Here is a 22,484-nt window from a genome sequence, read left to right on the forward strand (position 1 = left end):
AAGAACACTACTGGACAAGCTGGGCGTGGTGGCACACACCTGTGTTCCCAGCACTGGGAGGCAGAGACAGAAGGATCACCATTAGGTTCGAGGCCAGCCTGTGCTCCATAGTGAGTTCAGGACCAGCCTGAACTACATAGTGAGACCCTGTCAAACAATACCAACAAAAAAAACCTGCTTGACAGTGAAAGCATAGCACTTGGCACACAGTAAGTGTCCGGGGTATTCTGACAAGCAAGAGTAGCATGTAGTAGCAACAAAAGCTCCAGACACAGATGTATGTCAGGCAGAGAGAGATAACTGAGTTAAAATTTCTGAGGCTGAGCCAGGCACACTGTCCCATACTTGTAATCCCAGGACTCAGGAGGGTGAGGCAGGAGAATTGCTGTGAGTTTGAGGCCAACCTGGACTACGTAATACAAGGCCCAAAATACATAGACCCTGTCTTTAAAAAAAATTCTGAGAGGGCTGAAGATTTAGCTCAATGGTTCCACCACCTGCCTTGAAAGTGCAAGATCCTGAGTTCAATCCCCGGTGCTCACAAAAAAAAAAAAAATCTGAGGCTGAGACACAGTAGAAGTTGTTGTAGAATGAATTCTTTTCTTCAGGGGGGCGGGGTTGAGACAGGGTCTCACTATGTAGTTGAGACTGACCTGGAGCTCACTAGCCCAGTCTGGTCTCCAACTCACAGTGATCCTCCTGCCTCAGCCTCCCAAGTGCCAGGGTTACAGGCGTGTGCCACCACGCCTGGCTTGTAGAATGAATTCTTAGTGAATCCGTCTTATCTGTCTTGTGCTTCTTGCTTGGTACGAGGGATGGGATGGAAAACTTGACATTCCTTCCTCCCAGTGCAACTCAAGATACACAGACGGTGATGTGGATCAATAGGCATCACCTCAGCACCCAGCTCAGTGCATTGCACACAGTGAGCAGCAGTAAATGTCTGAAGGGTGAGTGTAGGGAGCTGCCATCTCAGGCTGGCCTACTTACTCCACTATCTGTGATCCGAACCAAGACGGATCAGGTAGAACAAGTAAACTGCCGTGTGCTTTGCAGCGTCGATGCAGTGATTACTTGATAATTTATTGAGCATCCACCAGTCTGCTGTCCACAATATAAGCTACCCCTACCCCTTTTAGTGCAGGGCATCAGAAACAGTCCTGCCTGCCATTGTCACTTTTTCTCAAGCCATTTAAAAATGCTTACTAATCTCTTCTGACCACATACACAAACACAGGTAATCTCCAGTCTTGTCTTTCTCTTTGTATTTCAGGATGTCAAACATACCAGAAGATGGAGCCAAGATCCCATGACTCAGATCAACTGCCCTCAGAAACAACTTCCAGCCTCTCTGGAAACCTAAACTGAACAGCTCTCTCTGCCAGCTCTTCCTCCACAACCCTTGATTCCATCATCACAAACAAGAACCCCATCCCTATCCCCAAGTGAGGGAATTACCGAGAGCCTCACAGTTGCCCACAGTTCATTTCTCTTCATACTTTACTGCAAATCTAGCAGTGTTTGTATTTTTGCTGTGTAAAATTAATCATTAGCCCTGTAACTCAGATGTAATGAGGAAAGAAAAAGACAAAGAGGATGGCGGTTTAGCTCAGTGGTTCTGCCACCTGCCTCACAAGTACAAGGTCCCGAGTTTGAGCCTCGGTACCCCCCAAAAAAAAAAGTGGGGGGAAGAAAACTGAGGGCAGGGCTGGGGATTTGGCTCAGGGGTTCCGCCACCTGCCTTGCAAGTGCAAAAGGCCCGAGTTCGATCCCCGGTACCATTAAAAAAAAGAAGAAAGAAAACTGAGGCATCTTGTCTTCCGAGTGAGGGGGGGAATATACTGAAAGTAAACTATTACAGTACCAGAAAAAGCATGGTGTGGTGGACTCATGCAAGTCCTGGATTCAGAGGCCAGCATCAACATTCACTGTTTTGTTTTGTTGAGACAGGGTCTCGCTATGTAGTCCAGGTCTCAAATTCACAGCGATCCTCCTGCTTCAGCCTCTGGAGTGTTTAGGATGACAGAAGTGCAGCACTTAACTTTTTGACCTTAAAACACTTAGCATTTCTGACCTTAAATTCCACATCTATAAGATTAATCTCTGAAGTCCCTTTTTAAGCACCATGATTATGAACAAACTCCAAAAAAGTGACCTCTGCAGATTCGTTGCTCCAACTTTAAAACAGCCCTAGCTGTTTAGCCCATAGCTCATTACAAGCCATTACTCACTTATTATAATGGCTTGTTGCTGTTGTCATTATCATATACCAAGCACTATGCTGGACAATTTACATAAAGTTTACCTCAACTAGTAGGGGAAAGAAGGAGGGGAAAGGAAAAAATATGAGAAAAGCAAAAAATGGAAACGTCTTTGTAAATAGGGAGGGGTGGAGGGGGGGAAGGGAGGGCAGGGGAATGGGGGAAAATTTGAACCAAGATACATCATGTAAAGGTACAAGATCCCATTGATGAATGTAACTGTACTGTATACCTAAAATGTACCAATAAAAGGATTTAAGGGGGGAAAAAAGTTTACCTCAACTACTTTAGTGTTACTATTTTCGTTTTACAGATGAAAAAAATACAGGCTTAGAGAAGTTAAATAATTCACAAAAATTCATTAATGGCAGACCCAGGATTTACACTAGGTCCACCAGGTTCCAAAGTCTGCTCTTAGCAGTTTCCTACCTACCTGCTTTAAAGATTAGGTGTAAGATGCCAGAGATTTAGCTCAGTGTCGCTGCACCTGCCTCGCGAAGCTCAGGGTCCTAAGTTCGATCCCCGGTACCAAAAAAAAGGGGGGGATGTCTGACTACCACTTCCTGCCTGTTTTTCTGCCACTCTTGTCCTCAAGGGCTGTGCCTCTGGCTTCATGGCTGCCGGACACCTTGTACTACCCGGGACTCTCAGCTGAAAAGCGGCGGGCTTCCAGGTCGCAGTTGTGTGTAACAGTTTCCATCTTCCGGCCGGAACCACTCTAGCCGCTGCTCCTGCTGTAGAGCCGGGTGCTTCTTCGGAGTTCCTGGAGGTGGTACAGAACAGAGTGGCAGGTATGGTAACCAATAGTCAGGGACGTTGCTGGGGTAGCAGCCAATGAGGAATCTGGTAACGGAGAGGCGGTGATCATCTGAGGATGTAGGCGCTAGTTCGAAGGAAAATGCGGCTGTATCAGAGGTGGCGACCGTTCCTGCTCTTGCTTCGGCTTCCGGGGTTGCAAGCTTACAAGCTACGCACTTTGCATGAGGTACACAAAAGTTCCGAACCATCGGACCCAGCTCAAGCAAAGCCCAGGATGTAGACCCAGTACAGCCTCTCGCCATTCCACCCCTTCCCTGCACTCAGAGGTCGGGAGCCTGGAGGGAGCTCCTGAGAGAGAGAGTATCCATTAGGACCCCAGTCTAAGGCCTGTATCACCCAGCCGCCCTTAAAAACCAGCGATTAGGGCCAAGGTCTCTCAGATATCCACAGCTACCATCTTCAGCCTTGGAAAGAAAGGATGGGACCTGTGTTACCGCCTCACGTGTCTTTCCCCCCAGGCGTCCGTGCCGACCTCTCCTCCTTGGTTGGTGGAGCGGCTTGGCCTTTTTGAGGAGCTATGGGCCGCTCAGGTAACGAGGTTAGCGAGCACTGCACAGAAGGAAGCACGGACTATCAAGGTGTCCCTTCCTGGAGGCCAGAAAGTGGATGCCGTGGCGTGGAGCACAACCCCTTACCAGCTAGCTCGGCGGATGAGGTATCAGCCCTTACTTCTCTGCTGCTGGCCGTGGGGAGAGAAAACTTGGTCTGCTTGTTTTATTTCATCCCCAGCAAAATAGTTTTCCCTGAGAATTTATTTTATCTCCATTGGTTTGAGGGCCTGTCTTTCCCGTATTATCCATTGGACAAAGAAATAGGTTTTATTGTTCTGGAAGCTCATTTCTCCTTTACAAATGTAGAGTTACCGGGGGATTAGCTTTTAGTCGCCCGTGGGTTATAACCCTGACGTTTTCTTCATCCCCACCCGCCCACGGCTGAAGTTTAAATCTAGCAGATACTGCACTGGCTGCTGAAGTGAATGGAGAACTTTATGATCTGGAGCGGCCCCTGGAGACAGATTCTGATCTCAGATTTCTGACGTTTGAGTCCCCAGAGGGAAAAGCGGTAAGTTCCTTCCTTAGAGAGAGGATGTGACTAGTAAACTGAGAGATATTTAAGCAGGAAGTTCTAACCTTTCTTTTGCCTCAGTTTCTCCATTTGCTGTTGGGACTGAGACATACCATCTATTTCTGGAGGGAAATAGATAATAAAAATAAGCTGGAAAGTTATGACAGGTTTTGCTTAGCCTTGATCTTTTAAGCATAGATCATTTGTACTAGTGAAAGGGAGAGATAATAAGTTGAAAAACAGAAGTATAATGTGTAGTTCAACTTCCTCAGCTCTTGAGCACATACATTATAAATCATCCGTGGTGTATATTCAGTCGTAACATGGCTTCCGCAGCTGAGCACACAGCCTGGTCACCTCCCTACTTTGTGCTTTTGATGCCAGTTCAGGTAACACAAACTTTGACTATTAAGATCCAGAAAAAGGGATAGTGACCAAATCCTAGAAGAGCAGTTGCATCACACTAGATTCCTGAGCTAGAAAACAGTAGGACTAAAAGACCAGATGGAGGGGTTGGGGCGGTACCTCAGGGAAAAAGCACTAGCCTAGGATGTGCAAGGCCCTACCGAGGTTCATTCCCCAGGACCACCGAAGAAAACCAAAAATGAAGTTGGGTGTGGTGGCGCATGCCTATAATCCCAGCACTCGGGAGGCTGAGGCAGGAGGATCGCTGTGAGTTCGAGACCAGCCTGGGCTACATAGTAAGTTCCAGGTCAGTCTCAACTACACAGCAAGACCCTGTCTCAAAAAAAACCCCCCAAAAAACAAAAACACAAACGAGAGTCTACCTAGGAGCCCCAGTCAGGTGTGGGAGCAGCGAAAGAAGACTGACCTCCTGCTTCTGTGCTCCAGGACTGGGAAGCACCAAGGACTGAGGGGGTTGCCATAGCTTCTGTTCAATGAAAGAAGAAAGGACCCTGCCCTTGGCTTCTTTTTCTATTGTCTTTAGAAAAATTTTTTTATCATTACCATTTAGTGGTCCCTCTCAAAGACTAGTTCCATTTTGTGGTAATTATTCTTAGAAAAGTCATAATGATTTTCCTACCAATGTCTCTGAGGAAAGGATCAAAGATCTTGAAGTTAAGGAAAGAGTTATGAATTCACAAACTTTCTTTTTTTTTTTTTTTTTTTGCTGGGGGTGAGGGGCGGTATCGGGGTCAAACTCGGGACTCTGCACTTTGGAGGCAGGTGGTGGAACCACCGAGCTAAATCCTGGCCCACAAACCTTTCTTTTGTATTCAGGTGTTATGGCACTCTAGTGCCCATCTCCTAGGGGCAGCAGCTGAACAATTCTTGGGTGCTCTTCTCTGCCGAGGTCCAAGTACAGAGCATGGCTTTTACCATGATTTCTTCCTGGGAAAGAAGCGGTGAGTCGTGCAGCAAGTAACGAGAATTCATTCTGGGGTGGTCTCTGAGGCTCTTTTCTGGGGCCTCGGGCATGTTTAATTTAAGGCGAAAGCTGGGTGAGGCCTCTTTAGGCCTCATCTGCGGCACTGGTACACTTCTCCATTAGGTCTTGTCCCTCTTCTGACTCTGCTTGAAATTTACCTTTAGTCGTCATGAATTTTCAAATCTTTCTTCATCCCTTCATTACTGTTGTTCCAATATTGTTCATTCAGGGCTGGAGATTTAGCTCAGTGGTGCCACCGCCTACCTCGCAAGCTTAAGGACCCGAGTTTGATCCCTGCTTACAAATACCAAAAAAAATCCCAATATTGTCCATGCAGATTTCCTGCACTCAGCTTTTAACCTCACGCATAATCTAAACATGGTAGTTCATACTTGTAATGGCAGCACTCCAGGGGCTGAGGCGGGAGGATTGCCTTGAATTTGAGGCCAGCCGCTGCATAGCACGTTCAAGGCCAACCTGAGACCCTATTTTTAAAAAAAAAAAAAAGACAAAAAAAACTTCATGAATAGAGGTTTTTCTCCAGCTGTAAAATCCAAACCTTGGGCTAGGGATTTAGCTCACTGGTTCCCGTGCCTGCTTCGCAAGTACAAGGGCCCAAGTTCAATCCCCAGTACCAAAAAAAAAAAAATAAATCCAAATCTTAGGCTAGAGGCATGGCTGGCCCAGTGTTGAAGTACTTGCCTACCCTTGCAAGGCAGAAGGGTTGATCCCCAGCTGTGCGTGCACACAAATCCCTTCCTGATTTCCTGTTTATGTTTTCCTGAGTTTATCAGTCTCTACCACTAACTGTAGGCTCTTTTTCCTTCCAGAACAGTCCAGGGCTCACAGTTACCTATTTTGGAGCAGATTTGCCAGCGGATGGCAGCTGATGCACAGCCCTTCCGGAGGCTGGAGGCTTCCCGGGATCAGCTGCGCCAGCTCTTTAAGGTGGTTACAGTGCAGTTTTAGGAGGCAGACTGGGCTTTGAGGGAGGAGCAGCCCCTTGCCAGGACATTTTTCCGGGAATAAGAACTTGGCTTCCCTCTTGCCATCTGCTTTCTTCCAGGGTAACCCCTTTAAGCTTCGCATGATTGAAGAGAAAGTGACAGGTCCAACAGCCACAGTGTACGGGTGAGCCGGGCCCTGTCAGCCTGAAGAGGAGGCGAGGTGGAGAGACCAGAGCCTCAAGGGAAGGGCGCGGGCGTAACCTCTGTTGCTCCAGGAAAGGAAATGAGAAGAACTGATTTTTATCTGGTGGTGTTCTCTCTCGAGAATAGATCCTTCCACTTTGCCTCCCCCAGTCAGCTAAGATGTGAAAGAGAAAGCTAGACCCGAAGGAATCTGGAAACCACTGACCAGCCTGTGCTTTCTCCCAGCTGTGGCTTGTTGGTTGACCTTTGCCGGGGCCCCCACCTGCGGCACGCTGGACAGATTGGAGTGCTGAAGCTGCTCTCGGTTGGTTGGGACGCTGTCATTAGGTTGAGGCTTCTGTTTTCACGGGTGCTAGTGGGATAATGGGAAGGTGGGAAGGTGATCCTCCTCCCAGAGCTTGCTCTGCTCTCCTGGCTCAGGAGAGAATCCAGGAGAAAGATACTTAGTCCCCCCCACTCTGGAGTCTCCCAATTTGATGACACATACTAGACACCATGCCAGGACCCAGAGCCAATTTAAATTTCGCAGTCTGACGTTAGTGTTAAGAGAGATACACTGTAAAGAGGAAACAAAACAAAAAATAAATAAAAATCAGGCAGGCCAGGGATTTAGCTTCGTGGTGCTGCTCCTGCCTTGCAAACACAAGGTCCTGAGTTTGATCCCCAGTATCCCCCCAAAAATGACAGTATTGGGGAGGCTGAGGCAGGAGGATTTCAAGACCAAGACCAGCCTGAGCTACAAAGTGAGTTTCACACCAACCTGAACTATATACCCTGTCTCAAAAAACAAAAACATTTGCACGCTCTTATTAGTACTATTTACTGTTAAAGAAAAGATGAAGTTTTTAAATTTCGTGTGACCAAGAGCAGGATGCATGGAAGGAAGGGTGACTTTTCTAGGAGTTGTACGGAGCGCTCATCAGTAGAAGGAGAAGGATCTGAGTACTGGGTGCTAGTAGGGCAGTGAGGATGGGGAGAGGAAGAGGTGGCCAGGTGAGTTTAGGCTCGACCAGGATGTGTGCAGGAATGCAGTCCGCACAGCCCAGGCCGTCACTGGCCAGGGGTCCAGAGGAAGGGTGCTCATCCCCACGGTGATGCGCGGGGACTGGCTGGAAGGGTGAGCCTGTGCCGCTGAAGAGGTCAGTGCCTCCATCCCCGTCCCTCCTTTGATTCCCTCCATCTTCCCACAGACCTCCTCAGCCCTGTGGAGGTCTCCAGAGAGTCCAGAGCCGCTGCAGAGAGTGTTGGGGATCTCCTTCCCCACTGCGGGGCTGCTGAGGGCCTGGGAAGCGCAGAGGGAGGAAGCGGAGTCTCGGGATCACAGGCGCATCGGGAAGGTAGGGGGCTGAGGAGGGTGGGTGCGGCAGGCACAGACTCGGCAGCTCTGGGAGTCCTGTGCCGCCTTGCAATGACACCTGCCATTCTGTCCCTAGGAACAGGAGCTCTTCTTTTTCCATGAACTGAGCCCCGGGAGCTGCTTCTTCCTGCCACGTGGGACCAGAGTGTACAATGCCCTGGTGGCCTTCATCAGGGTAAGGGAGACCCAAGTCCAGTGGGAAGGAGACGAGGGAAGCGCTGGGGGCCTAGACACCATGGTGTTTGGACTCAGGGGAAACGGGAAGCGTAAACTGCAGTCCGGTGATCTCTGGCGAGCGGCTGCGGGTGTGCGGTGTGCGGTGTGGAGCGGGAGCAGGACGGGCAGCCGCTGTGGCTGAGGTCTGCAGTCTGGGAGCCCAGGAGAATCGGCCAGCTGCCTCCCTGCCATTTCTCCTGGACGTGACGCTGACCCTCCGTGTCGTACCTCCTCTCCAGGCTGAGTACGCCCGCCGTGGTTTCTCAGAGGTGAAAACACCCACGCTGTTTTCTGTGCGACTGTGGAAACAGTCTGGGCACTGGGAGCACTACAGGGAAGACATATTTGCCCTGCAGCCCCAGGGCTCTGACGGGCCCGCGGGCTCCCAGAGTGACCACCCTGCCGGGCATCCCGTGGAGACACTCGCCCTCAAGCCCATGAACTGCCCTGCACACTGGTGAGCCGGGAGCCAGGGCACTGGGTACTCCCAGGGCTGGGAGACAGGTTGGAAGGAGTAGTGGAGCATCTGACCTGAGTCCAGAATGTGCCCTCTAGCTGAACGAGTGGATTTGGGGAAATCGTTCTACCTCTTGGTCTCAGTCTCCTTCCAAGTAATAACAAGCCCAGCGTGGTGGCACATGGGGGCTGATGTAGGAGGATCGCCATGAGTTCAAGGCCAGCCTGAAGCGCATAGCGAGAAGACCCTGTCTCAAAAACAAACAAACAAAAAATAAAAAGAACTCAAGGCTTGGTACCCGTCACAGAACAGGGGCATGGTACACGGTGGTTGTTACCGTGTGCAGCTGACGAATTAGCTTTTGCCCCAGGCTGGCTCAGACTGTGATGAGGCCTTGGGAGGGCGCCGGGTAGAGAGCGTGGTGACGTGGTGCCGAGAACACGCGGGCGGACTGGGGTGGTGGTCAGGGGCTGGCTGTCCCGTGGCCCTGACCCCTCCCCACCTCAACCTCAGCCTGATGTTCGCCCACCGGCCCAGATCCTGGCGGGAGCTGCCTGTGCGATTAGCCGACTTTGGAGCCCTGCACCGAGCTGAGGCCTCTGGCAGCCTGGGGGGACTGACGCGGCTTCGGCGCTTCCAGCAGGATGACGCTCACATCTTCTGTGCCCCAGAGCAGGTGGCCCCTCCTGGCCCCACCAGAGCATCTCCCGACCCACCTTTAATTCTCTCCGTGAACCCCAACATCGGAGCCTTTCAGTTTGCGCTGTGTGTGCTACAGTTCCCTTCCCTCCGCCTACAGCTGTGTCGCATCCCTGTTTTCGCTGTCTTCCCCCAAGTCACCGTCACTGTGGATCTCCAGCTGACACCCATCTCGCCCTCCCTTATTTCCTGCCCCCAGCTGCAAGCGGAGATCCACGGCTGCCTTGATTTCCTCCGCTCTGTCTATGATGTCCTCGGCTTCTCCTTCCGCCTGTCGCTGTCCACCCGGCCGTCAGGCTTCCTGGGGGAGCCTCACGTTTGGGACCACGCAGAGCAGGTACGGGGCTGGAGGGAGGCAGAGGCAGGTGAACCACTCTGCGGGGTGCGGGGTCTTGCTCCTGAGGTCCCAGGGGACAGATCCCTGTCTTGTCCCGTTCTCGACTAAGGTCCTGCAGCAGGCCTTAGAGGAGTCTGGAAGACCCTGGGCCCTCAAGCCTGGAGATGGTGCCTTCTATGGGCCTAAGGTAAGCTGGGGACCCTGCTTGTAGCATTTATTAGTATTTTGTTTTGTTCTATGAAATATTTAGTATGCACAAAGAAATATCTGAAAGCTGTGTAGGATATACAGAGGGGTGATATATTCCCTGCTGCCATGGAATTTGCCGCCCAGCGAAATCTGTGGGAGGTAAATAGGCCACGTCAACGCCTTGGGTCAGTCTAATTTTAAGTACTAAGGAAGCACAAGTTAGATTGCTCAGGGCACAGGAAGGGCTTTCTGCAAGAATCACTGTCTAGCTGGGCCTGGTGGCACACACCTGTAATCCCAGCCCTGGGAAGGCTGAGGCAGGAGGATCGCTGTGAACTTGTGGTTAGCCTGGGCTACACAGTGAGTTCAAGGCCAATTTGGAATGTATACTACCTCAGAAAAACACCACCACCAAAAAGCAAGAGTCACACTTCAGTCCAGAGCTATCATTGTTGCCCAGGTAAAGACTGTTTTAGGGCCAGGGATTTAGCTCAGTGGTTCCGCCATCTGCCTCACCAAGCACAAGGTCCCGAGTTCGATCCCCAGTACCAAAAAAAGCAAAAAAGACTGTTTTGGCGGGGAACAGTGTAGGTGGAGGCTGAGGTAGGGGCGAAAACTGACAAGGTAAGTTGGAAGAAGTGACAGAAGTTGGTGAGCGGCCGGTAGCCAGGCGTGGGGACACACACCTGCAATTCCAGCACTGTGGCAGGCGAGGCAGGAGGATCCAAGTTCAAGCCCAGCCTAGACAATTTAGCTACTTAGTGGGCACAGAAAGGGAAAGGACTGATAAGTGCCTGCTGGATTCAGTAAAAAGGCTATTAACAGCCCAGTGTGGTAACTCACACCTGTAGTCTCTGCTACTCCAGAGGCTGAGGCAGGAGGATCACTTGAATCCAAGAGTTTGAAGCCAGCCTGGGAAAACAGTGAGACTCTGTCTCCAAAAACAGGAAACAAAACAAAACAAAAAACCGAGAGGACCGGGAATTTAGCTCAATGGTTCCACCACCTGCCTCGAAAGTGCAAGGCCCTGAGTTTGATGCCTGGTTCCAAAAAAAGGGGGTGGGGAGCTGGAGATGTAGCTCAGTGACAGAGCCCTTGCCTGGCATAGGAAAGACACTAGCTGGGCATGGTGGCACACGCCTGTAATCCCAGCACCTGGGAGGCTAACGCAGGAGGAAAAGAGCTGCAGAAGTGTGACAGCCCTGGGTTCAAAACCCGGTACAAAAAAACCTCTTTGTGTTACTAAGAAAACAATTCAGAAAGGCTCGATAGCGCACTTGAAGCTACAGAGGTAACGATGATCAGTGGTGAAGTCTGCATTATGTTTAGTCGGTCTCGTAAATCGTTTACCAAGACACTGTTATAAAAATAGAGAAAGGGGCTTGGCAGTCCCTGAGGAAAACATGGCTTAGGGCAGGCACAGCACAGGACCAGCTGGTCCCCGCACAGTGACTTCCGCAGTGGCGCCATGTGTTTTGGCATCGGGTGGCAGGTGACAGGGTGGGCAGCACCGCATTTCTGTCCGGCCCAGCAGGGAGGCGGCGGTGCTGCCCGCATGGGGTTTGGCCGCACAGATGTGACCGAAGAGCGGTGCGTGGCACGGGGGAACTGGGCAGTTACCGCCGCGTGGGCGGGGAGACGACGGGGTGCCCATGGATGAGGAGAGAGGCGTTGAGGGGAGTGACTGTCACCCAGGAGAGCGAGGAGCGCGAGTTCGAGTGGGTGTTGATGGGCTGTTTGGGCAGGGCGGCGGCCGTGAGCGTGGGGAGCACGGGGACTGGGCAGCCAGGGTGGCCGACTCGGCGTGGAGCAAGCACCCCGGGGCTGCGTGGTGGGACGGGGGTGGGGGCGCTGGGTCTGGGCTCTCTCCCGCCCCCCTTTCTCCTGCAGATTGATGTGCACCTCCAGGATGCCCTGGGCCGGCCCCATCAGTGTGGGACGATCCAGCTGGACTTCCAGCTACCCCTGAGATTCAACCTCCAGTACAAGGGGTACAGAACCTCCGTCCCCTTTCCCTTGACAGCCCGCGGGGTGAGCACGTGACCCTTACGTGTGCCCTAGGTGCCTAGCGGAGTCCTCCACACCCTCCCTTTTACGGCTGAATGTTTCTTGAAAACTCGGTGATCCTGGGTGCGCAGTCTGTGACGTTCCGCCGTCCCACCCACTTGCTCTTTTCCGCTTCCCAGGCAGGCGGGGTCCCTGGAGCGCCCAGTCCTCATCCACCGGGCCGTGCTCGGGTCCGTGGAGAGGCTGCTGGCGGTGCTGGCCGAGAGCTGTGGAGGGCAATGGTGAGACCCCACTGCGCCCGTCTGCTCAGGTTCTGTCCCCTTCGTGTGTGCTCCTCGGATCTCTCCGCGGAGCCGCACCCGCGCCCGCTGCCAGCATGAGCAGTGAGTAACGTGTTGCCCTGTTCCCTCCCAACCAGGCCCCTGTGGCTGTCCCCATTCCAGGTGGCTGTCATCCCTGTGGGGACGGAGCAAGAGGGATACGCCCGGGAGGTGAGGGGCTGGGCTGGGCAGAACAGCGACGGCAGTTGTGGTGCCCAGCACGGGGTGGGATGAGGCTGGGGTCACAGCCCTTGCAGCCACAGCCTGGGCTTGAGTGGCCGCTGTCCTGTACGCAGAAACTGGAGAGTGGTGCCCACCTGTGATCCGGCACCCGGGGAGGCTGAGGCCGAGTCCCACCCAGGCATCTCGGTTTTAAAAAGGGCTGAGGTTGAAGCTCAGCGCAGTAGCCCTGGGTTTGATCCCCAGTACTGCCCCCCAGAAAGATTAATTTCTGTCTTGTAGGTGTGTGTAAAAATTAAACAGATTAACAACTAATGTCCAAAAGAGGGCTTGAGTAAATGTTGGCTTCGTTTTCGCTTCTCTTGTTTGCATGTGGGGTGGTGAGATCGGGTCTCACTGTCACGTCAAGCTGGCCTCGGGCTCTGAGGGCTCCGAGGGCTGGGATGACGGGCGTGTGCCGCCATGCCCAGCTGGCTCCTTTCTGAAGACAGTGGAGATCAGATGGAGCCAGAGTTGAGCAGGGCGCCTCTTCAGTAGGAGGCAGAGCGGAGAGGTGTGGGCTGGGGAGAAGCCTCAGAGCGGAGCTGACAGGGGGCCACTGGGAAGGGGGCGCCCTGGGTGGGGTGGGGTGAGGGCCAGAGCGGCCCGACCTTCTACCCCCCAGCCTCCTGCTCACTTCTTATCACCAGATACACCAGAGCCTGCAGGCTGCAGGGCTGGCCAGCGACCTGGACGCTGACCCGGGACTGACTCTCAGCCGGAAAGTCCGCCGGGCCCAGCTCGCTCACTACAATTTCCAGTTTGGTAAGAGGGGTCCGCCCGGCACCGCAGAGCGCCCCGATTCTCCCACCTGCCCCTGCACCTCCGCTCCATCTGCCGAGCTCACGCTGCTCACGATAGTCTCCCTCCTGTTACCCGCCCTGTGGAGTTTCTGCTTAATTAGCCAAGCGAGCATCAGAGAGAAAGGGACGGAAGGGTTAAGTCATTAATTAGCCTGTTTGCACTGCCTGGATAAAGTCAGCCCCGAGGGATGAGGGCAAAGGCCTTAAGGAGAAAAGTTTGACACAGCCTTGCTCCTTTTTTCAGACTAGGGATTGAGCCCTGAGTGGTAGGCAAGTGCTCCCAGCCTGTTTTGACACAGGGTCTGGCTGGATTTCTCAGGTGACCTTCAGCTTGCAGTCCTCCTGAGTAGCCGGGGTCCCAAGAGTGCACCACCACGCCCGGCTGAGCTCAGAGCTCTTGAAGGCAGGGAGCAGGCGCCTCGGCCGGCCTGCCTGAGCCTAGCTTTACACCACTCGCCCTGCCCGCACCTAGCACACACTGTCCCAGCGTCCACGGCTTGCACATATGCGCGCCATCCCTGCAGTCTTCCCCTTCCTCTGCTGCCCCTCCCCAGTTACATGCAGTTCCTCTTTTGTCTCATTCTTGATCTTGTCATTCTCTGACCAACTCATATCTCTACCCCTGGGCTCCTGACCGGAAGCGATACGGTGTGGAGAGCCTGGAACGTTTCCTTACCGCTTGGGATGAGCAGTGAACTGGAGGGCAGGCATGGCCAGGCGTGGCCCCTTGAGTCCGCGTCCACCTCTGCTCCCGCACTTCCCAAAGATTTGGATATTTTCACTTTCTGCGGAGAGAAAGGAAATGGCCCCTGGGCTGAATTTGCCCTGAGATTCCTGAACCCCGTTTCCTCTTCCGTAGTGGTTGGGCAGAAAGAACAGAGTAACAGAACAGTGAACGTTCGCACTCGAGATAACCGCCGGCTTGGGGAGTGGGACCTGACCGCAGCCGTGCAGCGGCTGTTGGAGCTGCAGAGCGCCAGGGTCTCCAACGCCGAGGAAGTCTTCTGAGCCTGTGCTCATAGACGAGACATCTGTGAGAGCCATCGGCTTCTCCTGACCCATCCAGTGACAGTCCGCAGCCCTCAGAACTGCGTGCTTGTGCCCCCTGAAGAGACAGTTTCGGGCCTACCGTGGGTAGGAAATTAGGTTTGGATTGTGAAGAGAGTAAAATGAAAAAAATAAACTTGAAGCTGCGGGATGTGTGTCTTCGTATCTGACTCCTGAGAGGCGGGTAAAAGGGAAGGACCGCTGTCTCTCTCTCTGTTTTTTACTTTTTAGTTTGTTGTTTGAGTTAGTGTCTTGCTGCATGTTCCAGACTGGCCTCACTCCCCACTCCATGGTCCTCTGGCCCGCACCTCCAAGTGCTAAGGTTACAGCCATGTGCCCGGCTCCGTCCCTCCGTGCCCACAGTTAGGCCTGTTGCTGAGACAGTGGTCCTGTTTCCCACTCCTTACTCCTCAGTACCCTGTTCCCCAAACCAGTTCAGTGGGTTGTCCGGCCCCTTTTACACAGAAGGCAGCGTGCAGAGTGAGGTGCGAGTTTAGGAGCTCGAAGGTCCCTTGCCCCATGACTGTGTGAGTCAGTTTCTCCTGGGGTCATACAAATACTCCCTTCCCATTGCCTCCTCCTCAATCCTCGGAGGAGTGGCTGCTAGAGGAGGGACAGCTAGGAGTGAGTCACGGCAGGAAGCTGAAGAAGACAGCGTATAAAAGAGCCGGCCCTGGGGTTCACAACAGCAGCACCGGCCACCGGAGGAGCAGGCTTCCAGGAGTCTGGCCCTTCACATCCAGGTCTGCCTGCCTGAGACAAGTCAGCTTTTGGGCGGCCCCGCAATGGGGGTCCTGTCCCGAGCAGCCGTGCTCTTGGCCTGTTTTGCCGTTGCTTCCGCCGCCTTTGAGGGAGGTGAGTCGGGGTGGGGCCTGGCTCCTCATCGCAGTGACTTGGCCTCCCCTTTTCTGAGCCCCCAAGGGGCTTGAGGCACTGGAGCATTTAGGAGGGAGGTGGGAGAAGAAAGGGTTCCTAGAGATGGCTACTGAGAAACTCGAAATCAGACTGCACAACCGGAGAGGTGAACACGATAAGGCACCTCTGCCTAAGGGAGACAGGCGAGGGTGAGGGCGAGGCAGCCCCCACTCAAACCCGTTTCCTGAGCAGGGCATGAAGGCACACACCTGTCATCGCAGCACTCAGGAGGCCGAGGCAGGAGGATTGCCGCAAGTCTGAGGCCAGACTAGGCTACAGAATGAGTTCAAGGCCAAAATGAACTGTATATAGTGAGACCCTGTCCCGGAAACATAAAAGGATTAGTTTGCTGAGTCAGGGAGGCTCGACCGAGCCAGTTCGGGTTAGAGGAAGAGCTAAGGGGGAGCCTATCCACAGACTCGCCCTCCGGATCAGTTACACACTCCATAGGCTTTGATGCCTGAACAAAACAAACTCCAGAAAGAGATTTGAGAGAATAGCAGCAGATAAGAGTCTCCACCAAGGGAAAACCCTACCTCATCTCCCCTCCTATTCCTGTTCCTTTGCCCTTGCAGATCAGCTACAGGCAATTGCTTTCCTCTGCTTGTCTCAGTCCCCCGTTCCTAATGGAGAACTCAGCCTAGGAGAAGCTAGACCAGCTTCAGGGACTCCCTGACGCTTCAGTCTGGGGTCCTATCAAAAGGGCGCGGACTAGGACTAGGGGTGGAGGAGATGGGCAAGTGCGGCCCAGGCCAGCTGACGTCAGACTGCTCAAAGCTGAGAAGCATCACAGCAGAGCAGCTCCCGGAGGACAGCACAAGCCCACAGAGAGCTGCTGGCAGGAAGTCCGTCCTGTGTCCTTCACCCGGGTCATTCTTTAGGTCCAGATCCCAGTCAGTCACATGCAGGGTTCACAGAGCAGGCGCAGTCTAGGCATGGTTCCCATGTCTTGCTTGGTTTCCTACCAACCTCTACAGCGCACCATCCTTTGCTAAGGGCCAGGAAAGAGTCCCTCAAAACTCCGCCTGACTTGTCCTTTCTCCCTCCCAGGCTTCAAGCCTGCAGGACAGAGGGAACTGAGGCCAGTGCATTTCACTCAGCGCTTCGAAGAAGGTAAGAGCCAGGCACTGCGGTGCCTTCCTGTCATCTCGGCTACTCTGGAGGCTGAGGCAGGACAATCAAAAGTGTGAGGGCAAATAAGAATCAACATAGATTATGTAATGTTATCTCCAAAGATTAATGTCGTTAAACTATTTACCTAAAAGGCACCAATAAAATTATTAAAATTTTTTAATTAAAAAGAACAAAAACAAGGGTGAGGCCTGCCTGGGTAACTTAGTTAGACCTTGTCTTGAAGTAAAGGAGGAAAAAGGCCTGGGATGTAGCTCAGTGCCGCAGCACTTGCCTAATTGTGAGGACCAGGGTCCATCCCCAGCACCACCACTAGAGAGGAAAGATAAGGGTTTAGGGGAGCGCCTTCCTCTCTTCCAGGAATTTGCCAAACGATGACCACAAAGGGAGAGAGGAGGGAGGCTGGTGTGTGTTCTCCAGGCCTTTTAGAGAACATGAGGTTGTGCCTTTGGCAATCTACAAAAAGGGGGATATTGTAGACATCAAGGAAATGGCGACTGCTCAAAAGGGCACCGCACACAGGTTACCGAGGCAAGTCTGGAAGTCTCTGGTGCTCCCAGCGTGCTGTTGGCATCATAAACAAGCGTGTGAAGGGCAAGATGCTTGCCCGGAGGACTAATGCGCGTATTGAGCATATTAAACACTCGAAGAGCCGAGGTAGCTTCCTGAAACGAGTCAAGGAAAATGATCCGAAAAAGAAGAAAGCCGAAGAGAAAGAGGCCTGGGTTCCGCCAAGCGCTGGCCCGGCCCGCCCGAGCAGCGCACTTCCTGAGAACCGGTGGGAAGGAGGCTGAGTCCCTGGAACGCATTCGCTATGGGTTCATGGCGTGAGCTGACGCGTGGCTCTGCCATGCAGCTCCTAATTAGTGGCTGAGTGCTCTCAGCCCGACTTAAAACATAAAAAATCAGCCTGTGCTGTAAGGATGGTTTTCTTCATTGAACAGGTGTGTGGGGCCTTTACCTCAGAGGAACACTATTGGGAGCAGATTCGCATCACACCCAGTTAATGGTGTCAGGGCCTTTACTCTTCAGGGTTTCTCTTGCTGAAAGATTGAGGCACTGTGCAGATGTGCACCCTAATGGCCACATATTTTTGGAATATTTATTTGGGCTTGAAAATCCTCTAAATCACCTTGGGGACGAGATGTATCAAAATAAATGGTAGTCAGTATATGGCACTTCAGTTCAATAAATGGTTTAAAGCACGGTAAAAAAAGAGTTTAGGGGAGCAAACTGGGAGTGGGAGTCCGGAGGGGCTGCAGGCTCTCTCCTCCTGTCTCCAGTGGGCTATGCAGCACCCCCAGCCCCGCCCCGGCCCCGAGGCTTCCCCATGGCTCACCTGGACGCTGCTCAGCATGACCCTCACTTTGAGGGACAGGCGGAAGGTAAGGCCACCGCTGCCTCTCCGGCTGTAAGGGAGGACTTCGGGCCTTTCAGAGGGGCCAACTCACCCAGTCTCCCTGCAGTGCAGGAAGAGCTGCCCTCGCCCAGCGTGCAGGCCCTGCCGGCCCCGCCAGCGGCTGGGCCCGGTGTGATCTGCACCTCTGTGTCTTCGCCCTGTCCCGCAGTGAATGTGCCCCCTGACCTCCAGGAAGTGACCCCCCTGCAGGAAGAGCTGCCCCCTCCCCGGCGCCTGGCTGCAAAGAAAGGTGAGCGCAGTCCTTCCCACCTGCGGCCCCTGCGGCCCAGAGCTCCAGCTCACTGACTCTGTCTCACCCGCCCCTCTGTGTCCTCACCCCTCCTTCGTCTTGCAGCGGACTCCCCTGTCCCGCAGGAAGAGATCCCCGTCCAGGAAGAGGTGCCCTCTCCCTGGCACCGTACTGAACGGAGAGAAAGTAAGCAACACCCTCTCCTCCCTAGGCCCCTTCACCCCTCGAACCCGAGGCAGAGGAGACCGTGGCCCTGCCGCTTCCTAGCCGTGCCGCCTCTGAGGGGTGATCACCAAGCCTTAGTTTTTCATGTGTAAAACTGAAACCTAATACCTGTTTGACGGTGTGTGATTCAGCGACAGGTGGCCCTTATGTTCGCCTGCCTGTCTACTGAGTCCCTCTTTGTGACGGGGACTAGTCGGTCCGTGCCTGTCACCCACCCAACACAATGTTTGCTTACGTTTCTCCTACCCCAGTGGGCTCACCCCTTACACACCAGGAGGAGATCGTGCGGTCCAGGCAGACGGAGGGTGAGTGACAGCGCGTCCCTCCATGCCCTGCCCGGGTGGTCAGGCCCCTGGGCCTTAGGAAGTGGCACAGCAGCAGGGATTTGGAAGCGAGGGTCGGCTCCCAGGTGACGCTTTCGTGCCGCGCTCTCGTCCTTTCTAGTCAGTTATTTCCAAGGTAAGAACCACAGATTCATCTTTCGCTGGTTTCCCCTATGTCCTGCTAAGCCTCTCTCCACCCAGTTCTTTCGATCCTCCCTGCTTGTCCAGCCTTTGTCGGCTCGGCTCCTCCACATCCGCACCTCCCTGTTTTCCCCCTTCCAGAAAAGCCGGGTCCCCTCACTGGTCGGGGCCCTGTGGATCCGCAGTCCTGGAACTCAGCCCAGCACTGCCAACAAGGCCGGTTCCGAGGGGGCTGGGGCCACCGGCTGGACGGCTTCCCCCCGGGGCGGCCCTCTGAAGCCAATCTGAAGCAGATCTGCCTCCCGGACCGGCAACGCGTGGTATACGGCCCTTGGAACCTGCCCCAGTCCGGCTACTCGCACCTCAGCCGCCAGGGAGAGACCCTCAATCTCCTGGAGACCGGCTACACGCGATGCTGCCGCTGCCGGGCCACCGCGCAGCGCCTGGAGTGCGCGACACTTGTGGTAAGGGCTGGCACCCTGGTGCCCGGGCGGACGCCAGTGCGTGGGGGAGCAGCGGGCGGCGGCTGCTCTCTTACCTAGCGGCCAGGGCTCCTCTCCTCTCCCGGACCCCGGAGGAAGGCGGGGATGTGGTCAGGGCGCTTCCGGGCTGACCCATCCGTCTCGCTCCAGTGGGAGGACTCGATGACCCGGTACTGTGAGGCCGAGTTCTCGGTCAAGACCCGACCGCACTCGTGCTGCAAGCGGCAGGGGGAGGCCCGGTTCTCCTGCTTCGAGGAGGGAGCCCCTCAGCCCCACTACCAGCCCCCCGCCTGCCCCAGCCACCAGCCTGCCCTGTCCGTGGGCCTGGAGGTGCCCTTTCCCCCTGGCCTGCCCACCCTGGACAATGTCAAGAACATCTGCCAGCTGAGACGCTTGCGCTCTGTGCCACGTAACCTCCCGGCCACTGACCCCATCCAGAGGCGGCTGCGCGCTCTGACGCAGCTGGAGGCTGAGTTCCAGCACTGCTGCCTCCAGGGCAACAACCATACCTGTGCTCGGAAGGCCGTAAGTGGGCGCCCCGCCTGCCCGTCCCCAACCTGAGTCCTCTGACGCGTCCGTCCACCTGCCTCCCTGCTGTGAGCCTGTCCACGTCCATCCGTCCGTCCGTCCGTCCGTCCGTGTGTCCGTCATGAGTCTGTGCATCCCACGCCTTCACACGACAGCCCCGGCCTCGTCCCCGCATGACCCCACGACCACCACACCGCTCTGCCTCGCCCGTCCCTCGCCACCCACTGTTCCTGCGTCCCCGTGGCCAGCCCGAAACCTCATCGTGCTTCCTCCCGTCCACCTCTCCGATCCCACGTGTCCGTGGCTGCCCCCTTGTCCCCGGCTCTTCACTTCCCTCCGGCCGAGGCTGGAGCGCCTCCTCTGGAGCGGGGTGACGAGGGAAGCAGACGGTGAGGTGTGATGCGGCCGAGCGCAGGCCCTGACTCCCTGTCTCTCGCCGCAGTGGGAGGACACCCTGGACGGCTACTGTGAGCGGGAGCAGGCCATAAAGACCCACCAGCACTCGTGCTGCCACCACCCGCCCAGCCCCACCCGGGACGAGTGCTTTGCCCGGCGGGCTCCCTACCCCAACTATGACCGGGACGTCTTGACCCTGGACCTCAGCCGAGTCACCCCCAACCTCATGGGCCATCTCTGTGGAGACCGAAAAGTTATCACCAAGCAGTGAGTCTTGCCCGGTCTTCCCCAGCGCGCTTCCCTTCCAGTACCACCCTGCTGGGAGCAAAGCCACCGTCCCCTGCACCGTTCTGATGCGGGGCGGGGGGCGGATTTTCAAAGTCCCTGACCCCTGCCTCTTTCATCACAACATAGCAAACAGATTCTTGGGCTGATCTGGAACATGACCGCCCGCTGCTGTGAGCTGTCGTTTCCGGAGCAGGCCTGCTGTGCTGAGGAGGAGGTGAGTATGGAGAAGGGTCCTGGTCCCCCAGGTATGCGGGGGAGACGGGCAGAGGGCCCCTTCCCTGTGGCTCTGGAAGGATCAGTTTCTTTGGTTCCAGAAGTATTCATTCCTGACCTGGCCCGCCCCCGCTTCCTAAGTTCCAAGTATGCCTTCTCCGGGTGTCAAGCTTCTGGCATTTCCAGATGTGCACATCTGTCAGTCACAAGGAATCCAGCTGTGAAGTCAGCGCTGCACTCCCAGGGCCCCAGGAAGGGACCCAGGGGAGAGCAGTGAGCAGTAACAACTGACGGAGAGAGGACACCGGGCAGCAGGGGCTCGGTGCCTGACTTCCGACCGCCACCCCGACATCTCTGCCTTCCTCTTCCCCACCAGAAATCAGCCTTCGTGGAAGAGCTCTGTGGTCCCCGACGGTACTTCTGGAGAGACTCTGCCTTCTGCTGTGACCTGGGGCCCGGGGATGAACAGACCAACTGCTTCAACATCAATTATCTGAGGAACGTGGCGCTAGTGGCTGGAGACACTGGGGAAGCCAGGGGAGAGCAGGGCCCAACTGTGGGAACCAGTGTCAGCCCTGCCCCCGAGTCCAGGGGAAAATGAGTCACCGCAGAGCCTTGGAGGACCGACGGGGAGCCCCACCCCACCCCACCCTCCTTGAACTTATTACAGTAAACACCTCCTGGATCTGCCGACCTCATTGTCTGTCACACACAAACTCGGCCTCTCAGCCTCCTGGGTCTCCCAGGCCCTGCCCCCAGCCCAGGCCCGTTCCCCAAGGAAGCACAGTGCCTTCCTGAACCGTCCTGCACCTGTTCACATGTCACAAGAAGTGTCCCGCTGGTGAAAAAATATACCATTTGTATCTTAGAGGAGCCCCCAAATGCCACAGCCCTGTGTGATATTTTCTTTCTTCTGCAGTCCTAGTGATCACACCTAGGGTCAAACGAATGCTAAGCACTCAGCGCCACAGAGCTACATCCCCAGCCTGGCCTGTTTTGTTTATTTATTTATTTATTTATTTATTTATTTTTTATTGGTATTGGGGATCGAACTCAGAACCTCTCACTTTCGAGGCAGGCAGCGGCATTATTCTTTATTGTTTTGAGACAAGGTCTTGCTATGTACCCGAGGCTGGCCTCAAGCTCACCGCCATCCTCCTGTCTCAGCCTCTGAGCACTGGGTCACAGGCCTGCCTACCACGCCCGGTACCAACCCTGCTTTTAAGATCTGCCCTTTAGATCCTCGGAGCACAGCCGCTGACTCTCAGCATCCATTTCTTGACCGTCTACGCAATGCATACTGTGCAAGACTTATGGGCTACGTGTCTTGAAAACACACGGCCCTGCCTTGACGTTAGTCACGGTCCAGACCGTGACAAGGGTGATGTGATCGGCGCTGAGGTATGGGGTGGCTCAGATGCCAGCGGCCCGCGCAGGCCAGGCCGGGACGCGGCCGGGATGCACTGAGCGAGCAGGAGGGGCGGAGGGAGGCGGCGCAGCTGCCAGGGCCGCAGGCTTCCCCTCGGGTGTGGCCAGTGCTAAGCAGCCAAGGATGTGCTGCAGTTTGCTGCTCAGAGCGTCTGTCGGCAGCCAGCCCTCACCCATGGGCACCTCACCCGTGACCGGGGAGGGGGCCTGAGCCAGAGGGCGGTGGGGACGGGCGCTCGAGCCCTGCGAAGCCACCCGGGGACCTGGAGCCTCCAACGGGGCCGGCAGAACCGGAGCGAAGACTCCGCTGGAGGGTCTGTGACTCTCCTCCAGGCCGCCTTTGCAGAGAAACTTCCCGGCCCCATGTGGAGGGCAGAGGGAGAAGCCAGCCAAGGCCAAGCTGAGCCTCAAGCAGTCCCAAGCACGCC

The 22,484-nt window shown here is 54.9% G+C and overlaps 2 protein-coding genes across 13 annotated transcripts; both read left to right on the top strand.

The window, feature by feature from the left end:
- Window positions 1–3,124: 3,124 nt before the first annotated feature.
- On the top strand, window positions 3,125–14,486 carry Tars2 (threonyl-tRNA synthetase 2, mitochondrial). 11 transcript variants are annotated; one of them, XM_010616406.1, is made up of 18 exons: window positions 3,125–3,246; window positions 3,539–3,735; window positions 4,019–4,142; window positions 5,388–5,512; window positions 6,366–6,483; window positions 6,602–6,666; window positions 6,912–6,990; window positions 7,877–8,023; window positions 8,120–8,218; window positions 8,499–8,716; window positions 9,230–9,392; window positions 9,615–9,752; window positions 9,862–9,939; window positions 11,832–11,932; window positions 12,128–12,229; window positions 12,367–12,439; window positions 13,138–13,252; window positions 14,150–14,486. In XM_010616406.1, exons 1-18 carry the CDS (start codon window positions 3,160–3,162, stop codon window positions 14,296–14,298), a joined length of 2,178 nt encoding a protein of 725 aa, XP_010614708.1. In that variant the 5' UTR covers window positions 3,125–3,159; the 3' UTR covers window positions 14,299–14,486. The 11 variants fall into 11 exon arrangements, 8 of the variants coding, with proteins under 8 accessions (XP_010614708.1, XP_010614704.1, XP_033614108.1 ...); XR_778732.2 differs by having other exon boundaries at window positions 9,230–9,752; window positions 12,392–12,439; window positions 14,150–14,234; XR_004515058.1 differs by lacking the exon at window positions 14,150–14,486 and adding an exon at window positions 12,834–13,001 and having other exon boundaries at window positions 9,230–9,752; window positions 12,392–12,439; window positions 13,138–13,219.
- Window positions 14,487–15,002: 516 nt separating this feature from the next.
- On the top strand, window positions 15,003–21,515 carry Ecm1 (extracellular matrix protein 1). 2 transcript variants are annotated; one of them, XM_010616411.3, is made up of 11 exons: window positions 15,006–15,192; window positions 16,303–16,365; window positions 17,667–17,768; window positions 17,952–18,032; window positions 18,138–18,218; window positions 18,509–18,562; window positions 18,863–19,185; window positions 19,354–19,728; window positions 20,174–20,394; window positions 20,542–20,629; window positions 21,005–21,515. In XM_010616411.3, exons 1-11 carry the CDS (start codon window positions 15,123–15,125, stop codon window positions 21,227–21,229), a joined length of 1,683 nt encoding a protein of 560 aa, XP_010614713.1. In that variant the 5' UTR covers window positions 15,006–15,122; the 3' UTR covers window positions 21,230–21,515. The 2 variants fall into 2 exon arrangements, with proteins under 2 accessions (XP_010614714.1, XP_010614713.1); XM_010616412.3 differs by lacking the exon at window positions 17,667–17,768 and having other exon boundaries at window positions 15,003–15,192.
- Window positions 21,516–22,484: the final 969 nt, after the last annotated feature.

The sequence above is a fragment of the Fukomys damarensis genome, unplaced genomic scaffold (genome assembly GCF_012274545.1).
Source record: "Fukomys damarensis isolate Sample0158 unplaced genomic scaffold, DMR_v1.0_HiC HiC_scaffold_33, whole genome shotgun sequence".
NCBI classification, from domain to species: Eukaryota; Metazoa; Chordata; class Mammalia; order Rodentia; family Bathyergidae; genus Fukomys; species Fukomys damarensis.